Source organism: Xenopus laevis, chromosome 9_10S (genome assembly GCF_017654675.1).
Source record: "Xenopus laevis strain J_2021 chromosome 9_10S, Xenopus_laevis_v10.1, whole genome shotgun sequence".
Taxonomy (NCBI): Eukaryota; Metazoa; Chordata; class Amphibia; order Anura; family Pipidae; genus Xenopus; species Xenopus laevis.
Window position 1 is genome coordinate 44,775,700 of NC_054388.1, and position 25,937 is coordinate 44,801,636.

The following is a 25,937-nucleotide window of genomic DNA, read 5'->3' on the forward strand; positions in this document are numbered from 1 at the left end:
AAGGAAAGACAATATAATGTACTGTTGTCCTGCACTGGCAAAAACTGCTGTGTTTGCTTCTGAAAAAAAACTATACTTTATATAAACAAGCCACTGTGTAGCCATGGGGGCAGCCATTCAAGCCCAGGAAAGTTGATAACAGATAACTTCCGAAGAATCTCATTGTATACTATAGAGCTTATCTGTTAACAGCTTTGTGTCCTGTGCCTTTTCTCCTTTTTCAGCTTAGAATGGCTGCCCCCATGGATACACAACAGCTTAATTGTATAAACTAAAGTTTATACATTATTTTTTGAAGCAAACATGTCAATTTTACAAGTGCATCACAGCAATCCATTATATTTTCATTAACTTGTTAATTAATTAATTAATTTAGGACATGTTTGTGTAACTCATTTTTTAGTGTAACTCTTAATTTTCAAAACATTCAATTACACCTGTATTTTATCTTATCTGTATTGAGATTACAATAGCAACCCAGAGAATAGTGGTGGAACTACCGGGAGCACGAGGGTGCCCGTTGGGGGTTCATGCAAACGCGAATCCGCCGAAAAAAATCTCTTCTTGAGGGGGGTGGGGCCGCCCGGTTGCATGGTCTGGGGGTGGGGGACCCGGTTGCATGGCGGGGCCCGGTTGCATGGCTGCATCTGAGCCCTGTGCCCCCTAGTTACGTTACAGACAGACATTCAACAATCCTATAACAGCAATGATCCAGGCCTCCAAAGCTGTCCCACAGTAACACCCCATGTTGGAACTTGTTAGGTCATTTACTACATATCAGTGACACTGCACATGCTCATTATGCTCTGGGCTTTTGAGCAGCGAAGCTTAGGCATCTTCAGAATTTATGAAGAAAAAAAATTAAGGTGGGGATGTACTAGTGGGGGCATCTTCAGAGGTACAGATATTCACTGTTAAAGGGCTGGGGTCATTGTAAAGATGCCTAAAACATATTGTATAGCATTTCAAGCCTACTTCTATGGTTCAGTTAGCATCTTACTCTCATATAAATCAGCTGTGTGTATCTTGCAGTACTCACGCTCCCTTGAGCCCTGCATGAGTATGAGGGTGCCAAGTGTATGACCTTTCTCCTCTGGTTTCACTGCACTGGCACAGACAGTGTCATTATTTGATGCACATTCACATGAGAATCACAGGATAAGTACATGTCATTTTATTCTAGAATGATTTCATCCGTAACATTAAAAATATAACCACAGCAAGCAGAAATCAATATCCATCTCAAATCTAAGCTCATCAATGATTCAGGAGGTCATTTATTCCAAGTCCCTCGTCGTACCTCCTTCAGAGGATTATACGCCAAAAATAATCTTTCCGATTTCTTTGCACAGAATGCTCCATTTAGAATGGAAGGCTGCAAATCCTTGTTGTGAGGTTTGATAATATATGCGCAATCCAGACTTTTCCCTAACACCCCTGTCATTTTGCAGTTAATAGAAGTGCAAGCAGAGTACCACCGGAAGTCACTCGCTTTATTGACTGCTGTGTTGCCACAGATCAAAGCCCAACAAGGTTAGTGGAGCTGGCAAACATTTACTATTTCTGAGGGCAACAGCAGCCATTGTTAATGTTTTTAATCCTTAGTGCTTAAAAAAAGTGTATTCTGGACTATAAGGTTTGGAATGGTCCTTCATTATTGTATGTTTTTGTCTGTTATCACCTTGAAAAGATGCACCAAATCCACAATATTTTGTTTTGGTCAAATGCTAAATTCTCCACCAAAGATAAGGCCAAATAGCAAACCTAATCCAGAACTGTAATTTGTATATTCAAATTCATAATCATAAATCCAGCCTCACAAAGAGCTATTGACTCCAGAGACCAGATGGAATTTACAATTTCATTTTGGAGAGAGGTGTCAATTCTCTTGGAAGCCAAGATGCCAAAGAAAACTCTTCCCAGCTAACTGCTAGAATTCTTCCTTAAATTAAATTCTGATGATAGAGTGGATCTCGTCATCTCTGAACCCCCCCCCCTCGATATTTAGGCAAGAAAGCTCAAGATAGAAAATGCAAGAAAATTGCTTAAAAATGGAAAATATTGGGTCTCTTTACGTTTTGGCCTAACTCTGGGCCCTGAAGGTAGAAGATTCTCATAGATCTCAATGCTTCAAAATAGCAGACTGTAAGGCACCCGAAGGCTCAGCCAGGAGTAGCGGACCTAGGAGGAAGCACCAGTCCAATAGTTCAAGGTACAGATAAGGATTAAACAGAAGAGTAGTCAAGTTCAGGCAATATGGTCGGTTCAGGTAGCGAACATGCAGTACACGGTAACAGGCAAGGGTCAGTAGTCAGTACTTAGAAGCGCACCCAGGAACTCACAAGGAAGAACCTATTGTAGGGCAAAGTCAGAAGTGCTCCAGCGTCTTTTATAGTCCTCCTTTGGTGCCAAAAATGGACATGGTGACGTCATGACGCTGGCGTCCAATCCGACGCTAGCGTTTCGACACTGGTGACCAATCCGACGCCAGTGACTCGTCTGACGCTGGAGTAGTGTCACAGAGCTGCGTCCAGGAGGACCCGCATGGGAGGCGCTGCCATCTTGGGACGCCAGGTAAGTTTTCCTTACACACAAATAGACCTATGTTCACCCACTGAACACGATGCTGCCTTTGGCACTACTGTATTCATTTGATGTCCCCTGTCTACCCTTTGAATTTGATGAGCAAGCTGCAATGGAACCCTGTACTTAGAGCCATATGGTACAGTAATATTGTATAGTGTCCATAGCTGGTAATTCTTAGGATAAAGAAGCATTGCGTAGAACTTTAAAGCCCCAAGTCTTAGTCACAATTATGTTTCTGAGAGCCCTGCAAGACAACACTGATTTCACAATAAAAAAAAAAAACACTACAGGCATTTCCCCCTCCCGAACATTCCACTAAAGCACTTTATGTCTTTTGCTTTGAAAAAAGAGGCTTTGCTGGTTTCATGATCTGAAGCAGCTGGTTCTGGGTTTCTGCAAAGTCAGATGTGGTCCTTGTAAAGTCAGAACCCATTGGAGGGAGTTGACTGGTGGGGATGTGAAACATGTATCTCGCTGTTTGCTATTCCAGCATAGAAAGGTGTGAATATTCAGGCTTTATGGCCTTTTCAGTGCTATAGATCTTGAATAGCTATTGGATGTCCACTTAAAATGCATGTAACTCATTCCATTTCATGCCCTTGTTTCTCCTAAATTCTGGCCTTCTGATGATCAACATCAAACTATATTTTAATATATCTCAATAATTAAGGTATCTGAGAATGCAAATGCTGAGCTAGTCTATACATTGCCAGCCTGTGAAAACTGTTTCCCAACTGAATATCTACCCAAGGTCATTCCAAATTGAATTTTGTCATAATTCAGGCCCCTGCCCACCACTTTAAGTCTACTACACAGTTTGAGAAATTATAATCTATGAATGGGCTCACCAACCAAAAACAAAGCAGTGACGGCTAGCGTCCTGTCCTGCCTGTTATGCTGCATATTTCAGATGGTGACCAATCATTATTTTTTTAAAGGGTTAATTTCCTTTTTCTATTTTGTCCCACCAGAGGCCTGGATAGAAAAGCCATCATTTGGGAAGCCTTTAGAGGAACATCTGGCAGTCAGCGGGAGAGAGATTGCGTTTCCAATAGAAGCGTGCGTCACCATGCTGCTGGAATGTGGAATGCAAGAGGAGGTAGGGCAGTTGTAATATTGGCCCTAAACACAGTCCAGGCTGTTTATGAGTCTGTACATATGCTTAGAATGTATCTTTAGAAATGAAGGATTTAAAACTGCCATGTTTATTAAGCTGTGGTTATTCTTTGCTCGCCGGAAAAACATGGCCGCATAGGGAGGCAACATAGTGGTGACAGAAAATATAGATATAAAACATATGTTCAACATCTCAGTTCTGTCACGTCTATGTTTTCGGTGGTACCTACCCTGAGGATGGGTTACTTTTCCCAATACATGGCCTACTATCTCCTTATACCTTCTCACTGCCAGTGTTGATGTCACTTCTCCACTTCCACCTGGTTTAATAACCACAATTCAAGCAACTTTATAAACAAACACAAATATGTGAATATAACCACAGTAACACAGCATCAACATGCACCCAGGATGGGTTATGGTCTGTAGCAGAGGCTAAAATAACTTTACATGGCCTACTATCTCCTTATACCTTCTCACTGCCAGTGTTGATGTCACTTCTCCACTTCCACCTGGTTTAATAACCACAATTCAAGCAACTTTATAAACAAACACAAATATGTGAATATAACCACAGTAACACAGCATCAACATGCACCCAGGATGGGTTATGGTCTGTAGCAGAGGCTAAAATAACTTTGCCTTTTGTGCCTTTGCCCATCCAGACTCCTACAGTCAGAATTGGAATTTGCTCTTTTTTTTTTTTTTTTTTTGCAGTGTTAGTAAAATGCCTGTTTAAGTGAAGTTAAGGTCAGTGGCAAGAGATGATTGGTGGAGTTTGTGTGCTCTCCTGTGAAAGAAAGCAGCTGGAAATCATTTGCACTTCCCGTGGGGTTGGAACCAGCATTTCCAAGCATTCCTCCCACTACCACGCTGCTGTTGATACCAAAGGGTTAAATGCTTTGCCATCTGCCTGTTGTTGGGCGTTTATGAGGCCTTTATATCATTCACTTAAGTCATATAAACAAAAATAAATATGTGCATATTCAAGTTAGAGATACAGACCCCATACATATGACAATATAGACATCATCTAACTTAATGCCTTCTCACAGTTTGGCGTCTAAGAGGGTCTACTAATGCTGAATAGTAACACTGGCTTGTGCAAGGGATTGCATGGTGGGCAAAAAGGGGGGCTATGAATTATGGAACATTGGCTACTGGGTACAATAATGTAGATGAAAGCACACGCTACATCGTAGGTGCCTCTATAGAATATTCAGAACGTTGGTCAGTAAAGCATATAAGGAAATGAGTTTTAAAAACTAAGCAGGTGTGATCATGGGGGAACTCATAAAGAAAGTATTAATATGACAAATAAACTCCCTGCTTTGGGCATTTACCATTCTTCCTTTGTATTTATTCACCCTCCTTATCGCCTGTCCTTCTATTTCCCCTGCTTCCTCGTCTAATTGCCTGCTGCTTTCCCTTTCATTCTCTCCTGTCAGCCCACTTTCTTTACTCTGGCATTAAGCCCTACACCTTCTATACGTCTGAACTTTGCCTATGCTCTTTTAGGGCCTGTTCCGAGTGGCTCCTTCTGCCTCCAAGCTAAAGAAGTTAAAGGCTGCCCTGGATTGCTGCGTAGTGGATGTGGCTGAATATTCTGCTGACCCACATGCCATAGCAGGTAAGTGCTGCCCAGTCTCGCTAAAATGGTGCAGAGAATCTAGATTTGATTTTATTCCTATCAAGAGCGAATTACTGTATTTCTAATTATACTGCACATATTATCTCAATGTCAGTATTTACACACACAGTTACTATCAGAGCTGCCATACTGACTAAATCACCCAAGGCAGTGTCTGTAGGCTTCTGTAGGTCAGAAACAATGCTCACTTATTGACAGCTTCTATATACCGTATTTGTTCCCCTTTTGGGCATACCTGCTCAATACCTTTGACCAGTGCTAATGAGGTTTGTTTAAATATCTAATTGTGCTATTTTTCCAGGAGCATTGAAGTCTTATCTCCGAGAGCTTCCTGAGCCCCTCATGACATTTGAACTATATGAAGAATGGATACAGGCATCAAAGTGAGTTTATTGTAAATCAATGCCTACAATAAGGAAAGAGTAGGCCCAACAGGGGCCTAGCACCCTCTGGTGGAACTGGATACAAAGCTGCATGAAATCTTACTGATATCCTTGTAGAACTGTCCTATAACATTGTACATGCCTGTGTTAACTCCCCAGTGTCCAGGAACAAGACAAGAGGCTGCAAGCTCTATGCAATGCATGTGAGAAGCTTCCTAAGGCCAATTATAATAATCTCAAGTAAGTGTGTCTGATAACATGCAACCTGGGGCCTGTCTCTTTAAACAAAATCATTATAATTGCTAGTTTTCCTTGTTTTACTAGTTAAAATGATTAGATGTTATCTCTACTTCAATACTGAAGATATACTGTATCTGTTTAATATATTTGGTGAGGCACATGACAGAATCAGCATCAAGAGTTTGCACACTTCTAGCCAACACTTCCCCTCACCCTAAAGCTGGCCATAGACGCAAAGATCTGACCGTACGAATCGAGGATTCGTACGATTTTCGGACCGTGTGACGAGAGTCCCGACATTTTTCGTCCGGCGGAGATCAGTCGTTTGGTCGATCGGACAGGTTAAAAGATTTCAGTCGGCTGACGAAATGATGTACGATTTTCATTGGGAGACTGTCACCAGCTTTTGTCGGACATAACATTCGTACAATTGCTGTCAGGGGCAGAACATCGGCTGATCTGTTCTTTTCTACTTTATATGATCGGAATGGTAAGTGGCAGGTCGGGAGATGGGAAAGTCTGATCATACAATGATTCGTACGATTGGATCTTTGTGTCTATGGCCAGCTTTAGTCCCCAATGAGATCTAATTGTACCAAATACCCAGCAACAGGGCAGAAGAATGGGACGCTTCTCTGAGCTTCTTGTAATAGAAGAGGAGGAGGAGTGCGCTACTCAGAAGTATTTGCTCAGACGCATAGTCATTTTTCAAAGCAGCCAATCAGAACAAAGAGAGTAAGGGATGGGGTAAAGCTACTGTGAGCCACCAGGGTCACCAGCAGGACACTGGCTATCATCCATGTTTAGCTCCTTCCTCTTGTCTGTTAAAGGAGAACTAAAGCTTAACTAAAAAAGCAAGTTAGAAATGTTGTACATTATGTTTTGTGCTTCTGTACCAGCCCAAGGCAACCACAGCCCTTTAGCAGTGAAGATCTGTGTCTCCAAAGATGCCCCAGTAGCTCCCCATCTTCTTTTCTGCTGATTCACTGCACATGCTCTGTGCTGTTGTCACTTACTGAGCTTAGGGACCCACTCACAATATACAGTACACATAGAATAGAAATGTCACAATATAAAGCTGATTAGTAATTAATACAAATAATTACTATATGGCAGCACAGAAACCAATGCAATTAGCATCAGAATTTAATAATCAGCCCTGTAGCATCAGCTTATATCACAGACAAACCTAATTTTCTGCTTGATAATTTGTGACGACCCCTAAGCTTAGCTTCTCAACAGCTGCTCAGAGCCCACTGAGCATGTGAGTGTCACAGACACTTTCCAAGATGGTGACCCCTGTGACAAGTTTGAAGTCCTGGATCATTGGTGCTATTTAGATGCTGAAACGTTAGGCTGGTGCAATAAGTTCAGTAAATAAAATATATAATTTTTAGCCATATTTATTTGTAGGATTTAGTTCTCCTTTAATGCTCACAGTCTGTGCATTATGCACATTGACGGAAGCAAACAATGAATATCCTCCTTTCCTTTTTCTTACAAAAAAATGAACTTACAGATATGTCATTAAGTTTCTGGCCAAGTTAACAGAATACCAGGACGCAAACAAGATGACCCCCAGCAACATGGCCATTGTACTGGGACCTAACCTTCTGTGGCCGCAGGCGGAAGGGTGAGTCGTCAGTCGTCCATTTCCTACAGATACACATTGCATGGCTTCATAGTGGCACACCATGAAAAAGTACATTAACCTATGTAACTTTCCCCTGGCTGGCGGGGGGGGGGGTAGTGTCTAACACTAACTTACATTGTAAGCTCCACTCAGGCCTCTGTGGATTCTGGCAAATGAAAGAGGGGCTGCTGTAAGATGACATAGACAGTGATTATCTAGTGGGCTGGGGGGGAACTGCTTGGTCCTCTATATACTTGAAATCCATGGCCTATTTTGAATCCCACTGGAGTGGTTAATGATGTATAATGTCATTGTGAAGATGTATATAAATAATTTAAACAAATTGTATCAAATTGTAAAATATGTGTAATGTAACACAGTATGTGTCAAATGCAGGAACATAACAGAAATGATGACCACTGTATCGCTTCAAATAGTTGGAATTATTGAGCCATTAATCCAGCATGCTGATTGGTTCTTCCCAGGTGGTAAGTATATGTATATATTAACTTCCATCACTAAAGAAGTACCGTTCAGGAGCCTCACTCAGTAATCAGATTAAATAGATGCTATAATGGGCTGAAGTTTTGGTCCCCTAGACTTTCCTAGATAGCACCTACAGTTGCGTAATGTAGTCAAGGGAACAGACTATTGGTAAAACTGATTTCACTTTGTTTCACCCAGACATAGAGTTTAATGTGACGGGTAATTATGGCAGCCCGGTGCACACCAACCACAATGCCAACTACAGCTCCATGCCGTCCCCCGATATGGACCATTCAGACAGAAAACAGCACGACCAGGCCAGGAGGCCACTCAGCGTGGCTACTGATAACATGATGTTGGAGTTCTACAAGAAGGATGGGTATAACATTTTTTTTTCAATTTTATCTTATCTAGGTACGGAATCCCCTCATGGCCAACAAGGGCTAGGAAAATCACATGACCTCGGCCATTCTGAATGTTCATAAAGCGATACACACTAAGTTTTAAAGTAATGAGATTAATAATGTGTGCCCATTTATCCATGTAAAATAATTACTTTTTTGTATGAGAACATATACTATCCAAAAGTTTGTGCCGTTCTATTTGTGCAGCATGGAAGAAGTCTTGGTAACTGGGAGAATGTCCTACGTAAAGGCTATTTATATTCCCAGTACCATCTATAGAGTTGAGGGTAACTTGTTCTGAAACCCTAGCCCACGCCACTGGCTGTTGAAATTATGTTGCCCCTGTGGGTGCCAAAAAAATGCACATTATTTATATAAATGTAACTTTTAAATAGGAAAAAAAGGGGCAACTAGAGTAGAGCCATCACACATGTGAATGTTAGGGATGGAATCAACATGGTAAATAATAAGACAAACCATCTACATATTAACAAAACCCTTTCTGTTCAGTATGGTGGGGCGTCTGAGACATACAAATTCTCCCGATATCCCAACTAATGTTCTTTGTGTTTCTGTCCATGCAGCCTTAGGAAAATACAAAGGTACGGTTTATACCTGGGAAGGCTTTGTCAAGATGTTTAATCTATTATTGCTATTGTTGTGCCTTGTCCTGTAACACCCCCACATCATATGCCTTCCCCTTTGGAATAACCAAATTCTCTGTGTACTATATCTTATAACTGCGTGTATAGTGACCCTTCCCAAATCCAAGTATCTATACACGCTGACTTTTGTTCTTGAAGTACTGTATAATTATACAGAGTATGTTTTTTTTATATCATACTTGGGGTATCTAGTAAAATAGGCAATTTTACACAAATCCCATAATTTATGGTAACCAAACCAGGTGCAACCAGTTGAACCCCTTATTGGTCATTATGGTACAAACCTTTCCTGTTGCCCTTTGTAAATAACTGTTATATACAGCTCTGCCATTGGTGCAAACCATAGCAATTTTGGGGTAATCTGAGCCTCATCACTGGCACACATAGCACAGAATGTATACATATAGAGCTTGGCCAATAAAGATTATTGATAGACGATGGGTCTTGTACTCCGTATCAGTGTATACAGTAGCATATATTGGTGTACCCAACACATAGGAAATGTATATAATTGTATATATGTTTTATTTTAACCCTTTGTTTCCATTTGTTTCCCACTCCCCTGCTCTGTGGGAGTCTGTTCTACAGTGTTACAGTCTCTTTCTCTCTCTCTCTAACCTCCTTTATAGAGATGGTAAGCAGATGTCTTTGTATTCCCCCCTTAGCATGGGCGTGAGGGTGATGGACACTTCATGGGTTGCCCGCCGCGGTTCTTCCTTAGTCCGCAAAGGCCCCTCCACCCCACCCGCCATGCAGCCCCCTGCTCCTCCTCCTTTCGATTCTGCAGCCACACCTCATTCACCAAATCCTGACTTTTCTGTAGAAAGTCCCTCCCCTACTCCTCCCAGTAGTGGCTCCCAACCGGGTCCTGAGAGGACAAGGTAAGGCCTCACGCTGTTGCCATAGCTTTGCATCGAGCAGCTCCACCTCTTCTCTAACTGCCCTAACAAGAATCCTGCTCCAAGACCGCTTTTAGGTGTCTCAAGAACTTTCCAATTGCCCTTGTTGGAGTCCATTTGTATCTATGCTCCTTCTCCAAACAGCTCTGGGTAGCTTCCATCGATGGAAACCTCAGAGAAGACTCATTTGTTGAAATGAGACTGGGACTAATAGTTCTCCTTCCAATGTAGCAGGCAAATTCCAGTTTAGGTGTAGTGGGCTTGGATATTGGGTAGCCATGATGAGCTAGTGTTCCATTTGATCCAACAATAAGGCTTTGATATGTAGAGCCCTACACTTCCAAGGCTGGGGAAATTGCCCCATCACCTCTGTTACCTAAAAGCGGCCCTGCAAGTACATGTGAAATTTGGAAAAGTAACTTCATTCTCCTCTGGCATGTGCCTGGCTGCAGTGTATTTGCCTCACTCATCCTAACCGCAGCCCATCCATTACCTCTGCATTATAAATATCCAAGTTACACGGTATCAGTCTCTTTTATCCACACAAGCCTCTAAGCTATCATCTTTACCAGATTTCGTTGCCCAAGTTTTGGACTTTAGAACTGTTTCTGTGGGTGCAAGTTTATGTTTAACTATATGACAATGGGGCCCTATTTAAATTCAATAAAAATGGAAATGCCAAGTTGTGATCAGCTAATAGCCAACATATTAACTCTACCCTAGGCATGATAATAACCCTTTGCCTTAGCCTTACTGTGTCCAGGTTTCAAGTCCATACAGCTTGTGCATATGTGTGTGTCTATGTTCGTACAAGAAATGTGTCCCCTTTAACAGTTCCAATGCATGTCATGTGAATCTGTTTGTGTTTTGGAGCCATAATCCAATGGCCGTTTGTGTTCCCGTCTCTCACATATATGCCAGCCTAAGCTCCCCTTTGTGCCACGCAGAGTGAATGGCTTTCTAGCAGTCTTTCTCTATTCTTGTCATGTTTCACTACTCACAACCTCTCTCTTCTATCTCATTGGGTTCTGCCATGTACAAATATTTTTGCTCTTTTTTCTGTTTTTTTATTTTCTTTCTTGTTTGTTTTGTTCAATTCTCTTTGTTCCTGTGTTTGCCCCATCCTTGTTTTCCCTCCATCGAATACAGTGGAGATGAGGTTTCGCCTCAGTGGTCGGATTCCTGTTACAACTATCCTTCCCCTGAAGAAGACAGAACCACATCCTTGCTCTCATGTTCACAATATCCCACCCTCCCTCCTCACCCTCCAAAAGCTCCTCCAGCTGCCAGAGCTGAAGCCCCTTCTGCCTACAGGTGGACTGGGTACAGCCAGACGTTGCCTCCTTCCCCACCAAAGCTTGACATTAACTCCAATCCCAAACCTTGCTTCTTACACCTTACTAAGCAGAGCTCCTTAACTGAACCCCACACTGCAGAACTTAACGTCTCTCCCCTCTACATCAAAACCCCACTCGTTCTGACAAAACCTGACCCATCTGGCACACCTAACCTTCCCACAATGTCACCCCCATGGCTCAGCTGTTCCTGTACTCGAGACAAGGGAACCAAGCTGACTAGGTAATTAAAAAGGTTTGCTATGTGATTGTAATAGTGGCACATTGTGGGAGGTACATAGCTTGGCAGGGCTGGCATATTAAAACCCAAATTCTCATGCCAGCAGGTAATGATTAATGGTTTCTAGAGTAAGGCTGTGACGTTAGCTTTAAACTGCTTCCATAGATTTTCTGGAGGGTCTGAAAGCCTACAATATCCTTAGGGGATTTGAAACATCGTGTTCTAATGATCTACTCTGAGAAAGAGACAAAATGATTTAGCAGCACAAGTCAGGCAAGCAAAGAAAAGCTCTCTGTATTCTCATTAGAAGAAATGCAGTGAATGGGAAGGTGTGATGGATTGTTATGTTAGTCAAGAGAAATGACTAGGCTGTCCAAGAATTCTCTATTTCCATGTACCTTCCCTTGAATAGATGGAATAGTATGAGGTTATAGGTAGTTCTGTGTAATGGAATTTGCCTCTTCAAAATTACAGACTTTAGTGAAAGGATGTTGCAATGGCCCTCAGGGCCGGAATTAGGGGTAGGCAGAGTAGGCACGTGCCTAGGGCGAAAAGCTGGGGGGCGCCAGGCCGTACCTTCTCTGTTGTTTGCCTTCCCCTAGTCCAGTCCCCTCTCTCATCTCTGGACTGTTGGCTCGCACTTGTACATCCATTTACACATGCGTGCCAGCATCCGTTCAGGCACGCGAGCACCAAGTTTGCCTAGGGCGTCTGGCTCTGATGGCTCTGTTCCCAAGCCTGTGCCATTAATAAATACAGATATGTGGATGAGGATTGTTCTGGGCCCTCATACTGTACTGTCTAAGGGAAACAATATGGCACCTTCTACCCATATGTATAAATACAAATATACAGAGAAGGAATGTTCTGGACACATAATAAACTATACACTTGATAAAGGGTATCTACCCGAAACATGTTGTGTAACCACAACCTGAAATAAAAGTTTTGCATAGATTCCGCTGGAGTTCTCCTTCCTTTATTATTTTTGATTTACTGGAACAGTGGAATTGTTAGCACGGAGCATCTTAATTGGAAGTAGAACATTTCATTTCTTTCCAGCTGTACAGACCACCAACAACCCTTTAATGTGGACTTCAATAAGCTATACCCTTATACTGTACCGTCTAAGGGAAACAATATGGCAATACAATGACAGTTCCCAATCATATATAACATACAATGGAGTTAACAGCAAAGCTTTTAACCAAGGGTTATGATTATCAGGGTCACCCACATCCACTAGATATTTAAGGGCAAAATACCTGGAACTACATATGGGACAGTCTGGTTTTAGTCATATGAACTCTGTTTTACTGGTTACTACTCTTAGTTACTACTTAGAAACCATTTCAAGCACTGTGTTATTGGGGCTTACTATAACCATTATTTACATGTGAGTGTTTATTTATCAAAACTACCTCTTTATAAAAAGTTTTCAATCAACCTCAATATTCAGTGTATTGAGAAAAGGCTGAGTTTTATAACTTTCTTTATGCTTTAAAAGCATTTTTTTTTTTAAATGTTCAAATTTCTGCTAAGTTGTCAGTTTATTACCAACTAATGAAGGGCGAATCTGTGGTGTTTCGCTTTTCTGAAGAATTCATGAATTTACCGCAAAATTTGTGAAATGGAGAAAAATTTGAGAAACGCATTGAAGTCAATGGGCGTCAAAATTATTTTGAAAACAATACGCGTGACTATTTTGTCCAAATGCATTAAAGACAATTGGCGTCTGAATAATTGTGAAACGCGACAATTTTAGGCGCATGAAAAAAAATTTGTTGCAGCGGATTTTTCACCCTCGAATTTTGGACGAAACGTGGAAATTAATCATCCCTGGCAAATGTATTCGCCCATCACTATTGCCAACCATTTCACCCTAGACATAAAGCTGTTTGCCTAGTTTTCCATGGTTTGGTTTGGTATAGCTGTAGTTTTTTGGGGAAACTAATTTTGGCTTGAAAATGGCAAAATTGAAGAAAAATTTTTTGATCAGTGTCTGTGTAATATTTACGTATGCCACGTTTGTATGTCGTGTACTTGAGAAATGTTTAGTCAAGCTCAGATTGTTCATTTACAGTCTCCTAAAGAAATTAAACAAATGATCACCTACTATAACTTATTTACATAAATGACAACTTAATATGGCATCTGGAGACACTTTCCAAGACAATATAAGACTTTAAAGTACAATTTCCAGAGTATCACCTTTTTTTTGGCTAAAGTGCTTTGGTTTATCTTTCAGCACATTAAAAGGGAAGGAGCTGTCGCCTGTGTCTGGACCCAAGTCAAGTCCTAGTACTGGTCATGTGTCTTCAGGTGGGATGGGACTGAGCCAGCTTTCAACTGAACAAAGCCCTCATTCTCTTAGGAAAGGTACTTGCAGGAAAGAAAGGCATAGGAGGGAGAAACATTCTGTCTTTGTAATGTATATATACCTACTATATTATATCTTTCCATGCACCCCAATTTTACTGGGTCTGTTTATTATATGAATGGGGGAATTCCATGACTTCCTTACTAAGGACATAAACTGTCCCCTATAACAAAATAAAGTTGCCTTTATATATTACATTTTACTCTTTAGTTAAAATCTCCCCGAAAACCTCATAAGCACCACACTTTGCTTCTACTGGATGATTTCATAGGTTGTTCAAGGTGGTTGCACGTAATACTTTGGATTGAATACTCTTCATCTTCTGGGTGGGACTGGCAGGGGAATTCCTTATATCTTTTCCTGGGTGAAGGCTGAGGTGTGATTGGCTTCACATGTGCTTAAGACATGAGTGTAAGGACATGCCACCACTTACGTGTAACAGGAACAGGACCTGGAGAGGGTATCTAGGGAGCTCATTCAATGTTAAACATAATACATCATAGCCCAAATGTTAATGTTATTTATTATGGCTCACACAAAGGGGTTGATTTGAAAAATCTCTATATGTACCCTTAAAAGTACTTGCTTTGTTTGGTCTGCTTTAGTTGATTGCTGCTACAGTGTAACTAAACCTCAAATGTTAGTGTAAAACATTTCCTTTCCAAATTTATTAGAACTGCTTAAAAGAAACACAGAATAACTAGAAGTACTTGATTAATAAATCTTCCCTTCATGAAAGACAAAACCAGACTGGCCTTTGCTGGTCGGAAGTAACCTTTTGGTTTGACAACTCCTAGCATGCTTTGCTTTTGGGTTACAGCACGCATTTAGCAATTAAACAAAAACATGATCATTTGGAGGGTTTATTAGATCAGGGTTGTCAAACTGGAGGCTCAAGGGCAAGATGTGTGGTTCCAATGGATTTATATGGCCCCCAGTCTGCTCAAGGACTCAACTGAGTTCCTCGTTTAACACCAGAATTTTTCTACAATCTGGCCCTCAAATGGCTTACTACATGTAAAAACTGCTTATGCATGATCCATTGCACTCTTCCTTATCCTCTGTAATAGAACTCGATGTCACACTCACCTTCTGTGTTTTGTTAACAGTATCCAAGAAATTAGCTCCAGTGCCACCCAAGATTACATATAACCAGACAGGAACAGTGTCCGATCAATCCACGGGTCAGCCGTCTCCTGTCAGTCTTTCCCCAACACCTCCCAGTACCCCATCTCCTTATGGACTGAATTACCAGGGTTCTTTGGCCTCAACTCCCAATCTCTCATCACCCCCACCGCTGACCAGCACTTTAACCAAATCCCGTCCCATGCCTAAACCACGACAGAGGCCATCTCTTCCCCCACCCCAGCCTCCCACCTCAGGTCAGTCTGCTTCCAGCCCGCAGTCTGCAGAGAACAGCATTCTAGATGGCCTATCTCCTGGGGAAAGTATGTCTACAGGTACGTACGTATCTTCTCCTCCAATATTTCATCTGATTTCCCAGTGTAAGATATACAGCATCTCTGATAAGAATGGTGCAGCATTCATTTTTTTTCAGTCTTTTCTCCACATCTCAAACATGCCGGACTTCAGCAACTGAGATGTCCTTTGAATGAGTTAATAGGGGAGACTGCTCTGGGCAACACAATTCAAACTGTGGAGATAACGGACATAGCATAGAAAGATGTTAAAGGGGTGGTTCATCTTCAAATTAACTTTTAGTATGTTATAGAATAGCCAATTCTAAGTAACTTTTCAATTGGTCTTCATTGTTTATTTTTTATAGTTTTTTTAATTAATTGCCTTCTTTTTCTGACTCTCTCCAGCTTTCAAATGGGGGTCACTGACCCCATTTAAACAACAAATGCTCTGAAAGCATTTGAAATATATTGTTACTGCTACTTTTTATAACTTGCATTTCTCTTCAGGCCCCCTCCTATTTATATTCCAGCCTGTTGTTTAAATCAATGCATGGTTGCTAGGATTATTGGGATCCTAGCAACCATATTGCTGAAATTATAAACTGGAGATTCAATAAAAAGCCACAAATAATAAAAGATTAAAACCAATTACAAATGGTCTCAGAATATCGCTCTCTACATCATACTAAAAGATAATTTAAAGGTGAACAACCCCTTTAAGGCAAAAGGGAGCAGTTGGGCAAGATAGTGACAGGGCAAATGAACACACTAATTGAAGACAGAGACGGTAGGACAAGATGGAAATGGTAGGACAGGGTGTAAACATTAGTTCAAAAGGGATACAGTAAGGCAAGATCAATAGGTCAAGATAGAAATGATAGGCCAAGAGGGCAAGATGGAGACAGTATGACAGAATGGAGATAGTCAATCAAATTGAGATAGTTGGAAAAGATGGAGACTTTATGGATGGCAAGACAAGATACAATTAGAAACATTTTCTATAAGCCTATAGCTCTACCACCCACTGACAAAGGTTGTTGACAGGCACTGGGAGTTATAGTTATTGCTTTATAAAAATCAAACTCTTTTGTGTCCCAGGCACAACCAGAACTAAATTCTAAGCTTTCAACAACAACTAGAACTCGGTCATTCAGGAGACAATATATACTGTATCCAGTGTCGGACTGGCCCACAGGGATACCAGGAAAAGTCCCAGTGGGCCCAGGTGTCAGTGGCCCTCATGCTGCTAAACATTTGTAATATTTCATGGCTATTCTATATTTCTATAAGAACAAAGAGGCAAAATAGATGGAAAAAATAGAGTATAGTATGTAAAGAAAAGAGACTAGGAGAATAGAGGTTAAGTGAGCAGAGGAAGAAGATTAATTGGTAGGCCCCTGGCCAAGGTTTTTAGGTGGGCCCCTGGTGTCCCAGTCCAACACTGACTGTATCAGGTAAAAAAGTAAATTCTAAAACACCTTCTTACTGTTGTTATTGTCCACTGGGAACAGATAACCACCTAATTTCTCCAGACTTTGCCCAATGGCCAAATCTACAAACAGATAGTACTAAGCTTTTTTTTGTTTTCTGTTGTGTCCCCTCTGTTTCCCCTCGTTCTCCTGACCCTTTTCCTCGCAGCCGTTTGACGTGAGTGGCGCTGTGTTGGATTATGTGTGAGGGGGAATCTCCTGGTAAGCTGCAGATCCCACCACATCACACCTGCCTTAACCATCTGCTATAGACAGAGCTGAGCAACCATTGACCAAAGAATGTACTGGGCAGGGCACTGAAGCTGCCAGATTGTTATCCCTGCAAGTGCCATAAATTTATGTCTCTAGAACACAATGCCATTGTGTGACCTTCAGGCACCAGGTGTAATTAAGACTGGCATGCATTGTAATCATTGTCTGCGCCCTTCTTCTTGCCTTTGGTTGCCCATCACTGATACACTGTTGCCTCTTTTCTCCCCTCTTTTCTGTCCTGACTGCCCACCGCTGCTTCTACACTTAGCTGTCATGGCCAAATTCACTAGATAACTATCTTGGGACGCCTGCAACTTGCAACACTCATTTCTATTTTTGTACTCACCTTTTACTGAAGTATGTTCACTTTCAGGGGAAGGACCATGAACTGTTGACTCCTATTTCAGTTTAATTTTTTTAAGCTCCCCCTGTGCCACTATTCGCCTTGGGAGGAAACCTGACAGCTATGTGTATTACCCCATCACTAATTCTTCCTACTGTGTAGCCTTCGCATGAGGTTACAGCCAAAATGCACAGCTTTAGCCGCTTAACTCTTGGCAATAACAGCTCACCAACACTTGGGTAAGACTAGAAAGATGTTTCCCCCACCTTTCAAATTGTGTTTAATTGGTACAGAAGTCTGTTGTAAACATGTCTTGCTCATTTCTTAGTTGTGTGTTGCTGACTTGTTTGAGAATTTTCTGTGTTTTCTGAATGTTTCGACATTGTTGTATTGTGGTTGGAAATATGTTGCTGATTTTGCTTGGGGGGAATCATAAGTAGTAGCATTTACATTAGTTTTCAGTGAAGATGAGTGAGTCTTCTGAACATAGTCAAACCATTTCAATATACAGATTTATGCTACAAAGTTGAACTGGCTAATTCACTCTAAACTAGTTCCATGGTTTGGGTGTGTGGATAACTAGTAGCTGTGTATCTCAGTTTAAGAAACGTATTTTGTGGAATCGTGTACGCTTCAACTTTTTACAAAAGCACATTTTTTTTTAATCCTTAAAGGGCATCTTTTATCTTCTGAAAATAATAAATATCTCTGCTGAGAAGTTGAATTTGAGGGTATATCACATAAAAACCCACGTGAATCCTAAGATGAATGATGGTGTGTGCTATATAAGAACCATAACTATTTCATGCAGGAGGTTATGGCTAATTGTGCTTGTATCGACCACTTAATCCTTTGCACCTGGATGTAATTATTCTTTCTTCTCATTTTCAAGCCCCAGGAAATATTGTGTTTAATTGTTTAGATTAAACAATGTACTGTAAGGCTCTGCATACTTTTGATGGCCATTAATAAGACAGTAGGCTTGAAATATTCAGGATATACCCAACTCTAATTAAACGGAGATACGAGCAGTACAGAATTTTAGTTGCACCGTTCTAGCTTTGATTTTATAGTTGTTATAGGAATGCTGACATAGATATAACTCGTGGTTATTGCCATCTTTACCAGTGCAGGAGCACAGTGCTATAAGCTTCACAATAGATGTTGCATCTCAACTGGAAAGTAGTACATTAATAAGTAAGGTTTTTGATACACATTTGGAATGAAGTCCCTGCCCCAAAACTGGGAGTGTGTTGCAGAAGAAGAATGCTGCTGAAATTCTTCCATTAGAAAGAGGTTCTAAAGAGGCCTTGAGAACAAGGATAATGTTGTGGCTCATCTGGTTGACTATTGTAGAGCCTTTGGTCACTTGGGAAGATGCTTTTATGCGTGACTTCTGTGGTCACTGTTTCAAGACACACGTCATCATGGAAGTGGCATGCCCAGGTCAGGTATTCACTGTGAACTATGAAGTTGAGGGTAGGTTATAATGTGACACCTAGGCACCTACCTTGAGAGATTGGATGTAGAGTGGCAGTCTTAAGGATAATGGTGAACAGAATTAAGAAGGCGAGTTTAGGAGGAAAGATGAGAAGTTCGGTCTTAGACATATTCAGTTTTTGTAATATTTATTGTTTTATTTTTTTCCAATAATGTTTAGAGAAGGAAAAAAGAAAAAAAAATTGAATTTGTAATAAAGTTCAAAATTAGAATTTGTAATAAAGTTCAATATACAAACAGCTTATGTTTCATTTATACATAACTCTATGTACCTTTTTATTATTATAACTTCAGGTAGTCTCTACCTAAGGCTTCTTGTATCTGCTTTGTCTTCAAATAGCTGCAAGGGTTAATGGGTGGGGGGTATAGTTGGAGGAAAGTAGGGGGGAACGGGTATGGAAAAGTAGGAGGAGACAGGTAGAGAAGAGAAAGATTACCAAATGTTTAGGCTTCTGAGTATCTCTGTCGGGAAGCCAAGTATTTTTCGTATTTCTGTGTAGTTTTTTATGTATTGGCGACTCTCCAAGTACTTGGCCCGCGGATACCGCTCCAGCTCCCCCTCATAGCTCCTGTCTAAGAGTTTATCTCTGATGGATTCCATTGCTCTGATCCAATTCACCTTGGTCTCCAATGTTTGCCGACCTGCTATTTGTGGTTGTTTCCAGTTTGCTGCTAATAGTGATCTTGCTTCTGTAAGGATATGTGTAGCTAGAGGAATGTATGGGGGGCTGCCTGAATGTGCAGTGAAGTACCTCGGAGAGCAGAGTCGCTACCATCCTCCAGAATTCCTGAGCTACTGTGCAAGTCCACCAAGTGTGTAGGAATGATCCGTGTTCACTACATCCTTTAAAACATAGGGAGTGGTCTAGGTTACTTCTAAGTTTGCTGATATGTGTAGGAGTATAGTACCACCGAAATATAGTTTTGTATGCTCTTTTGCTGGAAACTGCACATACAGGGGTTTTTCTGACTGTGAGACATATTCAGTTTTAGGTAGCAAGCAGTCATCTAGGATTCTATGAGATTTAGACATTGTGTTGCTATGAGCCATGAAAGGGAACTGTGATTGATATAAGCTTGCACCCCAGCTATATTGGATGATTAATATTACTTCACGAGTGTTTTTCTTGCAGCCAGAGAAAAGAGTGTGAAGCTCAGCTGTTTAATATATGAATAAATATAATGTGAACATAATCAGTAGAGCTAGAAGCCAACATACTGGATATTGGGGTATTTGTGTGTATGGATTTAGGAAAAAGCCCTGTCTGTCATTGCTTTTCACCCTCATACTGCCCATTAAGAAACAAATGGGGAGCTACTGAAATGGCAGCACCCTAAGCCAATCACAACCTTACATTCCTTACAGCTTCATTCCAGGTTCCTCATATGCATTGTTGGAGATTCTTTGAGCCAAGCATTTTTCAATAAACAGCAACAAGACAGATGCTTGCTAATTCTTCGTCTTCCTTCTTGCCTCCTAGATATCATCCATTTTGACATTCCGTCCATCCTAATCGAGATCGACACTGCCTTGAAACGTGATGCCATGAAACAGGAACAGGAAAGGCGTTCAATGGAGGGCAGAGCTGAATCAGACGAGGAGTCAGAAAGCACGGCGCTTTGACGTTAGTCATTCTCCGTACCCAACAGCCAAACCTGTGCCAAGTTCTGTATTATATCCACATTTCCACTTCTAGAAATGGGGTGCCATTGGAATTAATAAAGGGAGTCCTTTCTACACTCAGAGGATTCATTCTACAGTCCTCTCAAATGAAGTCTGGGCCACAAATCGATTAGAATGAGGAACAAAAAATATAATATGTTTCCCCAGAACTCAATGGGTTATTGACGCAGGTAGTAATGTGTCCATCTGTGTACATAAATCTAGGAAAATCCTCAGCCATGTTAAAAGTGGTCACTGCTGCTATTTTATTTTTGTTTGCTCAAAATGACTATGTATTCCACCTGGCCACTGTTTATCAGCTCCACCTCGTAAAAATTAAGCTTTTTGCTTAGCCTTAGTTCCACTTTGAGAATATGAAGCTTTTTATCAAGATGCCTGACCCTGACTAGTCAGGTTTTTGCTTTATGCGAGGTCATTTTCCTTTGGTCTTTATTGGTGTGCCATCATCAAAATACCGAGCATCAGAGGAAAAAGTTGGCTGGTCCTTCCTGAAAAACCAAAACAGACATTCATATTGTTGGCACGTTAGCAACAGCCTTTATGTGGCACTCAGAGCCAAATTATGTGCAAGGATCATGCCTAGAGGCCTCATTAGTGCTTGGAGGAGCATACCAGTTGACCTAGCTATGGATGAAAAGAACCAGTGTAAGGTTTGAGTTTTCTGCTATATACAGCAAGGCAACATTGTGCGTGTGTGCATGTGTGTCACCAAGAGGGTGTCAATGGAAAGATAAGGCTCCCTAAGTATGCTGTCATACCATTTTATCTTGTAACCAAACCAAACAGGGTAGAGCTGCTCAAAATACTCCAGGCCAATGGGACCACACATTCTAGAAAGAAACTGAGTATTGTGACATCAGTGCATGCCCTGCATGTTCTAAATCCACTCAGTAGCTTGACTGCTCTCATAGCTGGAGAATAATGTAGGATAAGGCAGATTTAACTTCCACAAAAGGAGACTGCTTTGCATTCATATATCATTATATATCCTCCAAAGGAAAGCCTGCCCCAAACATAAATGTCACCCTCCACCCGTGACTATTTTGATTATGGCTAGAATGATTGTAAGATGCAACTTGTCAGTATGAATCAGTAAAGAAAGAATGTATGAATTCAAACCCCAACCTGTACTCCATTCTCAGCAAGGGGAAGGAAAGGGCATATAAGTCATCTGTAGAATTTCTCCGCTCCTCAGAGCTGCAATCAACAGAAAACCCTGCATGTATGCCTTGGTTATGTCATAGGTTCCATGCCACCATTATTTTTTTGCACAACTTCCCCCGTCAGCAAGTGGATAAAAGGACATGAAAAAAACAAAAATAATTATATTCAGATGCAAATGTTGTTTTATATTTTAATTTATAAAATAGTATGTATTTATGACTTTCTAAGCTTTTAAGTGATGGCAAAGGGGACACAACCTCATCACATCTATAGTCTTTTTTTTTTGTTATGTTATACGGTGCTTCTATATCATTATGTTGGAGGGTAGACCCACTTTTAAACAGTGCAACAGTGCATGGTTACCTGCCATGCTATTTTTTTCCTGATCATGTTCAAATTCCAAATATTTTTATTTAGCTGTATCTCCTCTTTGGGCTTACAAAATTAATATTTTTTCCTGTAGTTGGCTAGATATATCCGATTCCTGGACAATGCATTCTTTTTGATAAAGGGAGAAATGTTTTTTTTTTCAGGTATACTTGAATTTCAACCTGGACTTAGAATTTTAAAATGATTATCTGCACATTTTAACTTCTACAACAAAACAAATGATGATAATGGAACAAAGACAGTTTTAGGGTCTGGCCACACGAGCAGATTTGTGGAGATTAGTCACCAGGTGATCAGAGTTGTGGGGAAACCACATGGTTGCCATGGGTGCCTCCATCTTGGAAGCCAAGCAAGAGGGAATGGATGCGCTAAATCGTGCTCTTGACACCCTCCTCCTGTAAGCTGCCTAGTCCCATCCACTGCTTGACTTATAGACTCAATGTCAAGAGGGACAGAGTCTGAAACTCAAGTGGTGGTAGTAGGGACTAGAACACTCCAATGGAAGCTTACAAGGAGGGGTGGCTAGAACTCAAGCAATGGACAAGAATAGAACACCGTTGCAGCTTACAGGGGAGGAACAGGAAGTCTCAAATTCAAACAGTGGGCTGTAGTGATGTGCGGGCTGGCCCGATAACCCGGCAGTTGGGCTGTTTTGGGCTGACCTTGCAAGCTTCTTCACCACCGTCGAATGCCAGCTGGACTAAGGGAGGGCGGGTTAGGGTTTGGTGGGGGTCGGGGAAATTTCCCAAACCCACACACCACTAGTGGGCTGGACTAGAATACTCCAATTACATCCAACAAGGGGTTCAAACAGTAGGTGGGACTATAGGGTGGTTATAGCGGAAGGACAGGCAGTTTTTGGCACAAGGAGTGGAAGTGCTACAGCTCTGATTGTACCCTACAGAGAAAGTCTTAAATATAATATAAAGATATGAGCTTCATATAACAGTGATGTAGAGAGAGGTCTCTGTCCCCTGGGGTATTTCAGTGCAGATGTTACTATCAGTGCAATTCGTTGTTCAACACATGGCTTAGCATAGATGTAATACCATTCCATTTACACCCCAACATTTGTTTAGCTTCCCCAAGTAAAATTATTTTTGTCTGTCTGTGTGTGAAGGTTGGGGTCCCTTAAATATTTATTTTTTACATGAGATTCTATATATATATAAATATATATAAATATAAATGGCTGTATATCAGATGAAGACTTTGCTTATTTGCTTGTGTAGGAGTGAGTGCGTGACTGAGTGTTACAAACAAGTGGTTAGTGCAAAGTGTGAGGCATATGTACATAGGTATTGGTTAATGCAAATATACAAGAGTCTAATGTACAGTAAAACTGTAAAAAAGGAAATACAATATATACACTGAAGAGAAGAGTATTTTCCTGCAGTGATGTAAATATTAGCTTTATTAAATCTGTCATCAGTCATACAATTGAACATGACTGTCGTCCATCTGCCATTGTTAGACCGTCGCTTATGTTACGGTATTGCTGGCGCTATGGACAAATAGCTGCCTGCTGTTCATGCACAAATGATTCCGCCAGCTGGGAATATATTTTTTACCCGTTTGCCCCAAATTTTGAATGAAAAAAAAAATTATTTTCAAGGCCACGTTGGATTCCATGAGGGTAAATTGGAATATTCACCGGCATCTTACTGAATATAATGTTATCCATTGACTTGTAATGTTTTGTGTGGTAGGCTTACTTACCAATATGAAAGTAAATTGTTTATATAAAGTATTCTTCTTATCTACAAGTGTTTGCCCAGACCCATTCATTTGTACCATGTACCACAGGTTTTTGCTTTCTCTGTTTCTGTACACAGACACCTACATTTACCCCATGAATACAGTGCTCCTGATGCTCAACAGCACTGTATTCATGTTGAGATGTCCTGCCCTCTAACTTGACCTTTTTTCAGACATGCAAGTTAAGGAGCACCCGCAGACTAGTCCACCTTTCACCCTGTACTTACCATATGCCCTATGGCAGGCAGCAAGGACAGGGCTTCCGTGCAGGCCCTGACTGGCAATCTGTGGGTTCTGGCAAATGCCAGAGGGGCTGCTATAAGGTGCCATAGAAAGTCAGTATTTAGTGGGCTGTTGGGGGCTGTTTGGGACATGTTTACCTGAAATGCCAGGGCCTATTTTAATTCTCAGTCCGGACCTGCTTCTGTGTGCCCACCAATGCTGCACTCCGCACCTCGAGGTGCAATAATCAATAATAATTTGATACATATACAGTATAGAGATAGGGTTTTATCAGAATAGTAAGAACGAGACACATTATAATACCAGATTCAATTTGGCACCTCTGAAAATAAAACAAAAACTGGAGGAGTCGAAGTCTAGGCTTAAATTCAATATATTTGCCATTTCCCAATTCCTCTTTCTTGTCAATGTGGTTTTAAAGTTTCATTGTTAATTGTTAGCATGAGATCAATGGGGAGAGGGGAAGAAATTCATCAAAATCAATATATACCAATAATTTGGGCCATAGGTTTTATCTACCAATGAACTGTCAATAGTCAAGCCTTGTAACTTGTGTAATCTGAGCACACTTTGCTACACCCCTCCATACCCAGTGCACCTCCCACCCCTAAAGATGGCGGCACACAGAGAGGGATATCAGCATAAAGTCCTTTTATTTTTGTACAGCATCACTGACATATGCAAGTCGGCAAACACAGTAACAGACCAGAACTTTTATACAGCTGAATATTATTATGCACAACTAGGAAATGGATCCCTGTGATTTGTGTGTTTGTGTAAGACCATTCCAACTGCCAGTGGATCTCTTAACAGGCCGTCCCTAGGCTGTCTCTCTGTCTCTCTCGTATCTCAATATCCTGCAGATAAATCTATTGTATCAGTGAGTCTCTCTGTAATCAATCAACTGGTCTGACATTGCTTCTCCTGAGGCTCCGCTCCTCAAAATGGTTTATTTTCTTTTTTTTAAATAAAAACAAGATAAACGAAAGTTAATACGACTGCTTATTTCCTCTTCCTCTTCCTCTTCCTCTGGGATTCTTAGTAAGCAGACCCCTTTCCAAAATACTTTTTCTGGAAAATTCTCCCATGTAGAAGGAATAAATGGCAGAAAAATGTACCATGCCACTTTCAACCTGACTGTAGCCCTATATCAGATCATTTTGAAAAGGAATTGTATTACATGTATTAGGGGTCACGTACAACTACAATTGCAGAGTGCACAATACCATAATTTCTGTGTAACTGTGGTTAAAGAGAACTAAAGCTTAACTAAAGAAGTAGCTAGAAATATTGTATATTATATTTTGGGCTTCTGTACCAGCCCAAGGCAACTACAGCCCTTTAGCAGGAAAGATCTGTGTCTCCAAACATGCCCCAGTAGCTCCCCATCTCCTTTTATGCTGATTCATTGCACATGCTCTGTGCTACTGTCACTTACTGATCTTAGGGACCCACTCACAATATACAGTACACATAGAATAGAAATGTCACAATATAAGGCTGATTAGTAATTAATACAGATAATTACTACATGGCAGCACAGAACCCAGTGCAACTAGCATCCGAATTTAATAAGCAGCCTGAAGCAGCAGCAGGGCCCAAACTAGATCTGTGTCACCCTCCCCTCTGATATGCCGCATGTGCGTTTTCTGATTTGCAACGACCCCTAAGTTT

The 25,937-nt window shown here is 41.0% G+C and overlaps 1 protein-coding gene across 10 annotated transcripts in view; it reads left to right on the forward strand.

Moving 5' to 3' along the window:
* Positions 1–25,251, forward strand: part of arhgap44.S (Rho GTPase activating protein 44 S homeolog) — a 72,715-nt gene extending 47,464 nt beyond the window's left edge. The window contains exons 9-23 of one of the 10 annotated variants that reach the window (XM_041578540.1): positions 1,452–1,533; positions 3,558–3,685; positions 5,221–5,332; positions 5,655–5,736; positions 5,896–5,976; positions 7,496–7,609; positions 8,006–8,097; positions 8,294–8,474; positions 9,084–9,101; positions 9,794–10,045; positions 11,213–11,641; positions 13,887–14,017; positions 15,128–15,478; positions 17,078–17,130; positions 20,506–20,588. In XM_041578540.1, the coding sequence (XP_041434474.1) occupies positions 1,452–1,533; positions 3,558–3,685; positions 5,221–5,332; positions 5,655–5,736; positions 5,896–5,976; positions 7,496–7,609; positions 8,006–8,097; positions 8,294–8,474; positions 9,084–9,101; positions 9,794–10,045; positions 11,213–11,641; positions 13,887–14,017; positions 15,128–15,478; positions 17,078–17,085 (2,061 nt within the window). In that variant the 3' untranslated portion in view covers positions 17,086–17,130; positions 20,506–20,588. Of the gene's footprint in view, positions 1–1,451; positions 1,534–3,557; positions 3,686–5,220; positions 5,333–5,654; positions 5,737–5,895; positions 5,977–7,495; positions 7,610–8,005; positions 8,098–8,293; positions 8,475–9,083; positions 9,102–9,793; positions 10,046–11,212; positions 11,642–13,886; positions 14,018–15,127; positions 15,479–17,077; positions 17,131–20,505 lie in introns of all 10 variants that reach the window. The other 9 variants (XM_041578538.1, XM_018238577.2, XM_041578541.1 and 6 more) reach the window with 9 other exon arrangements.
* Positions 25,252–25,937: the final 686 nt, after the last annotated feature.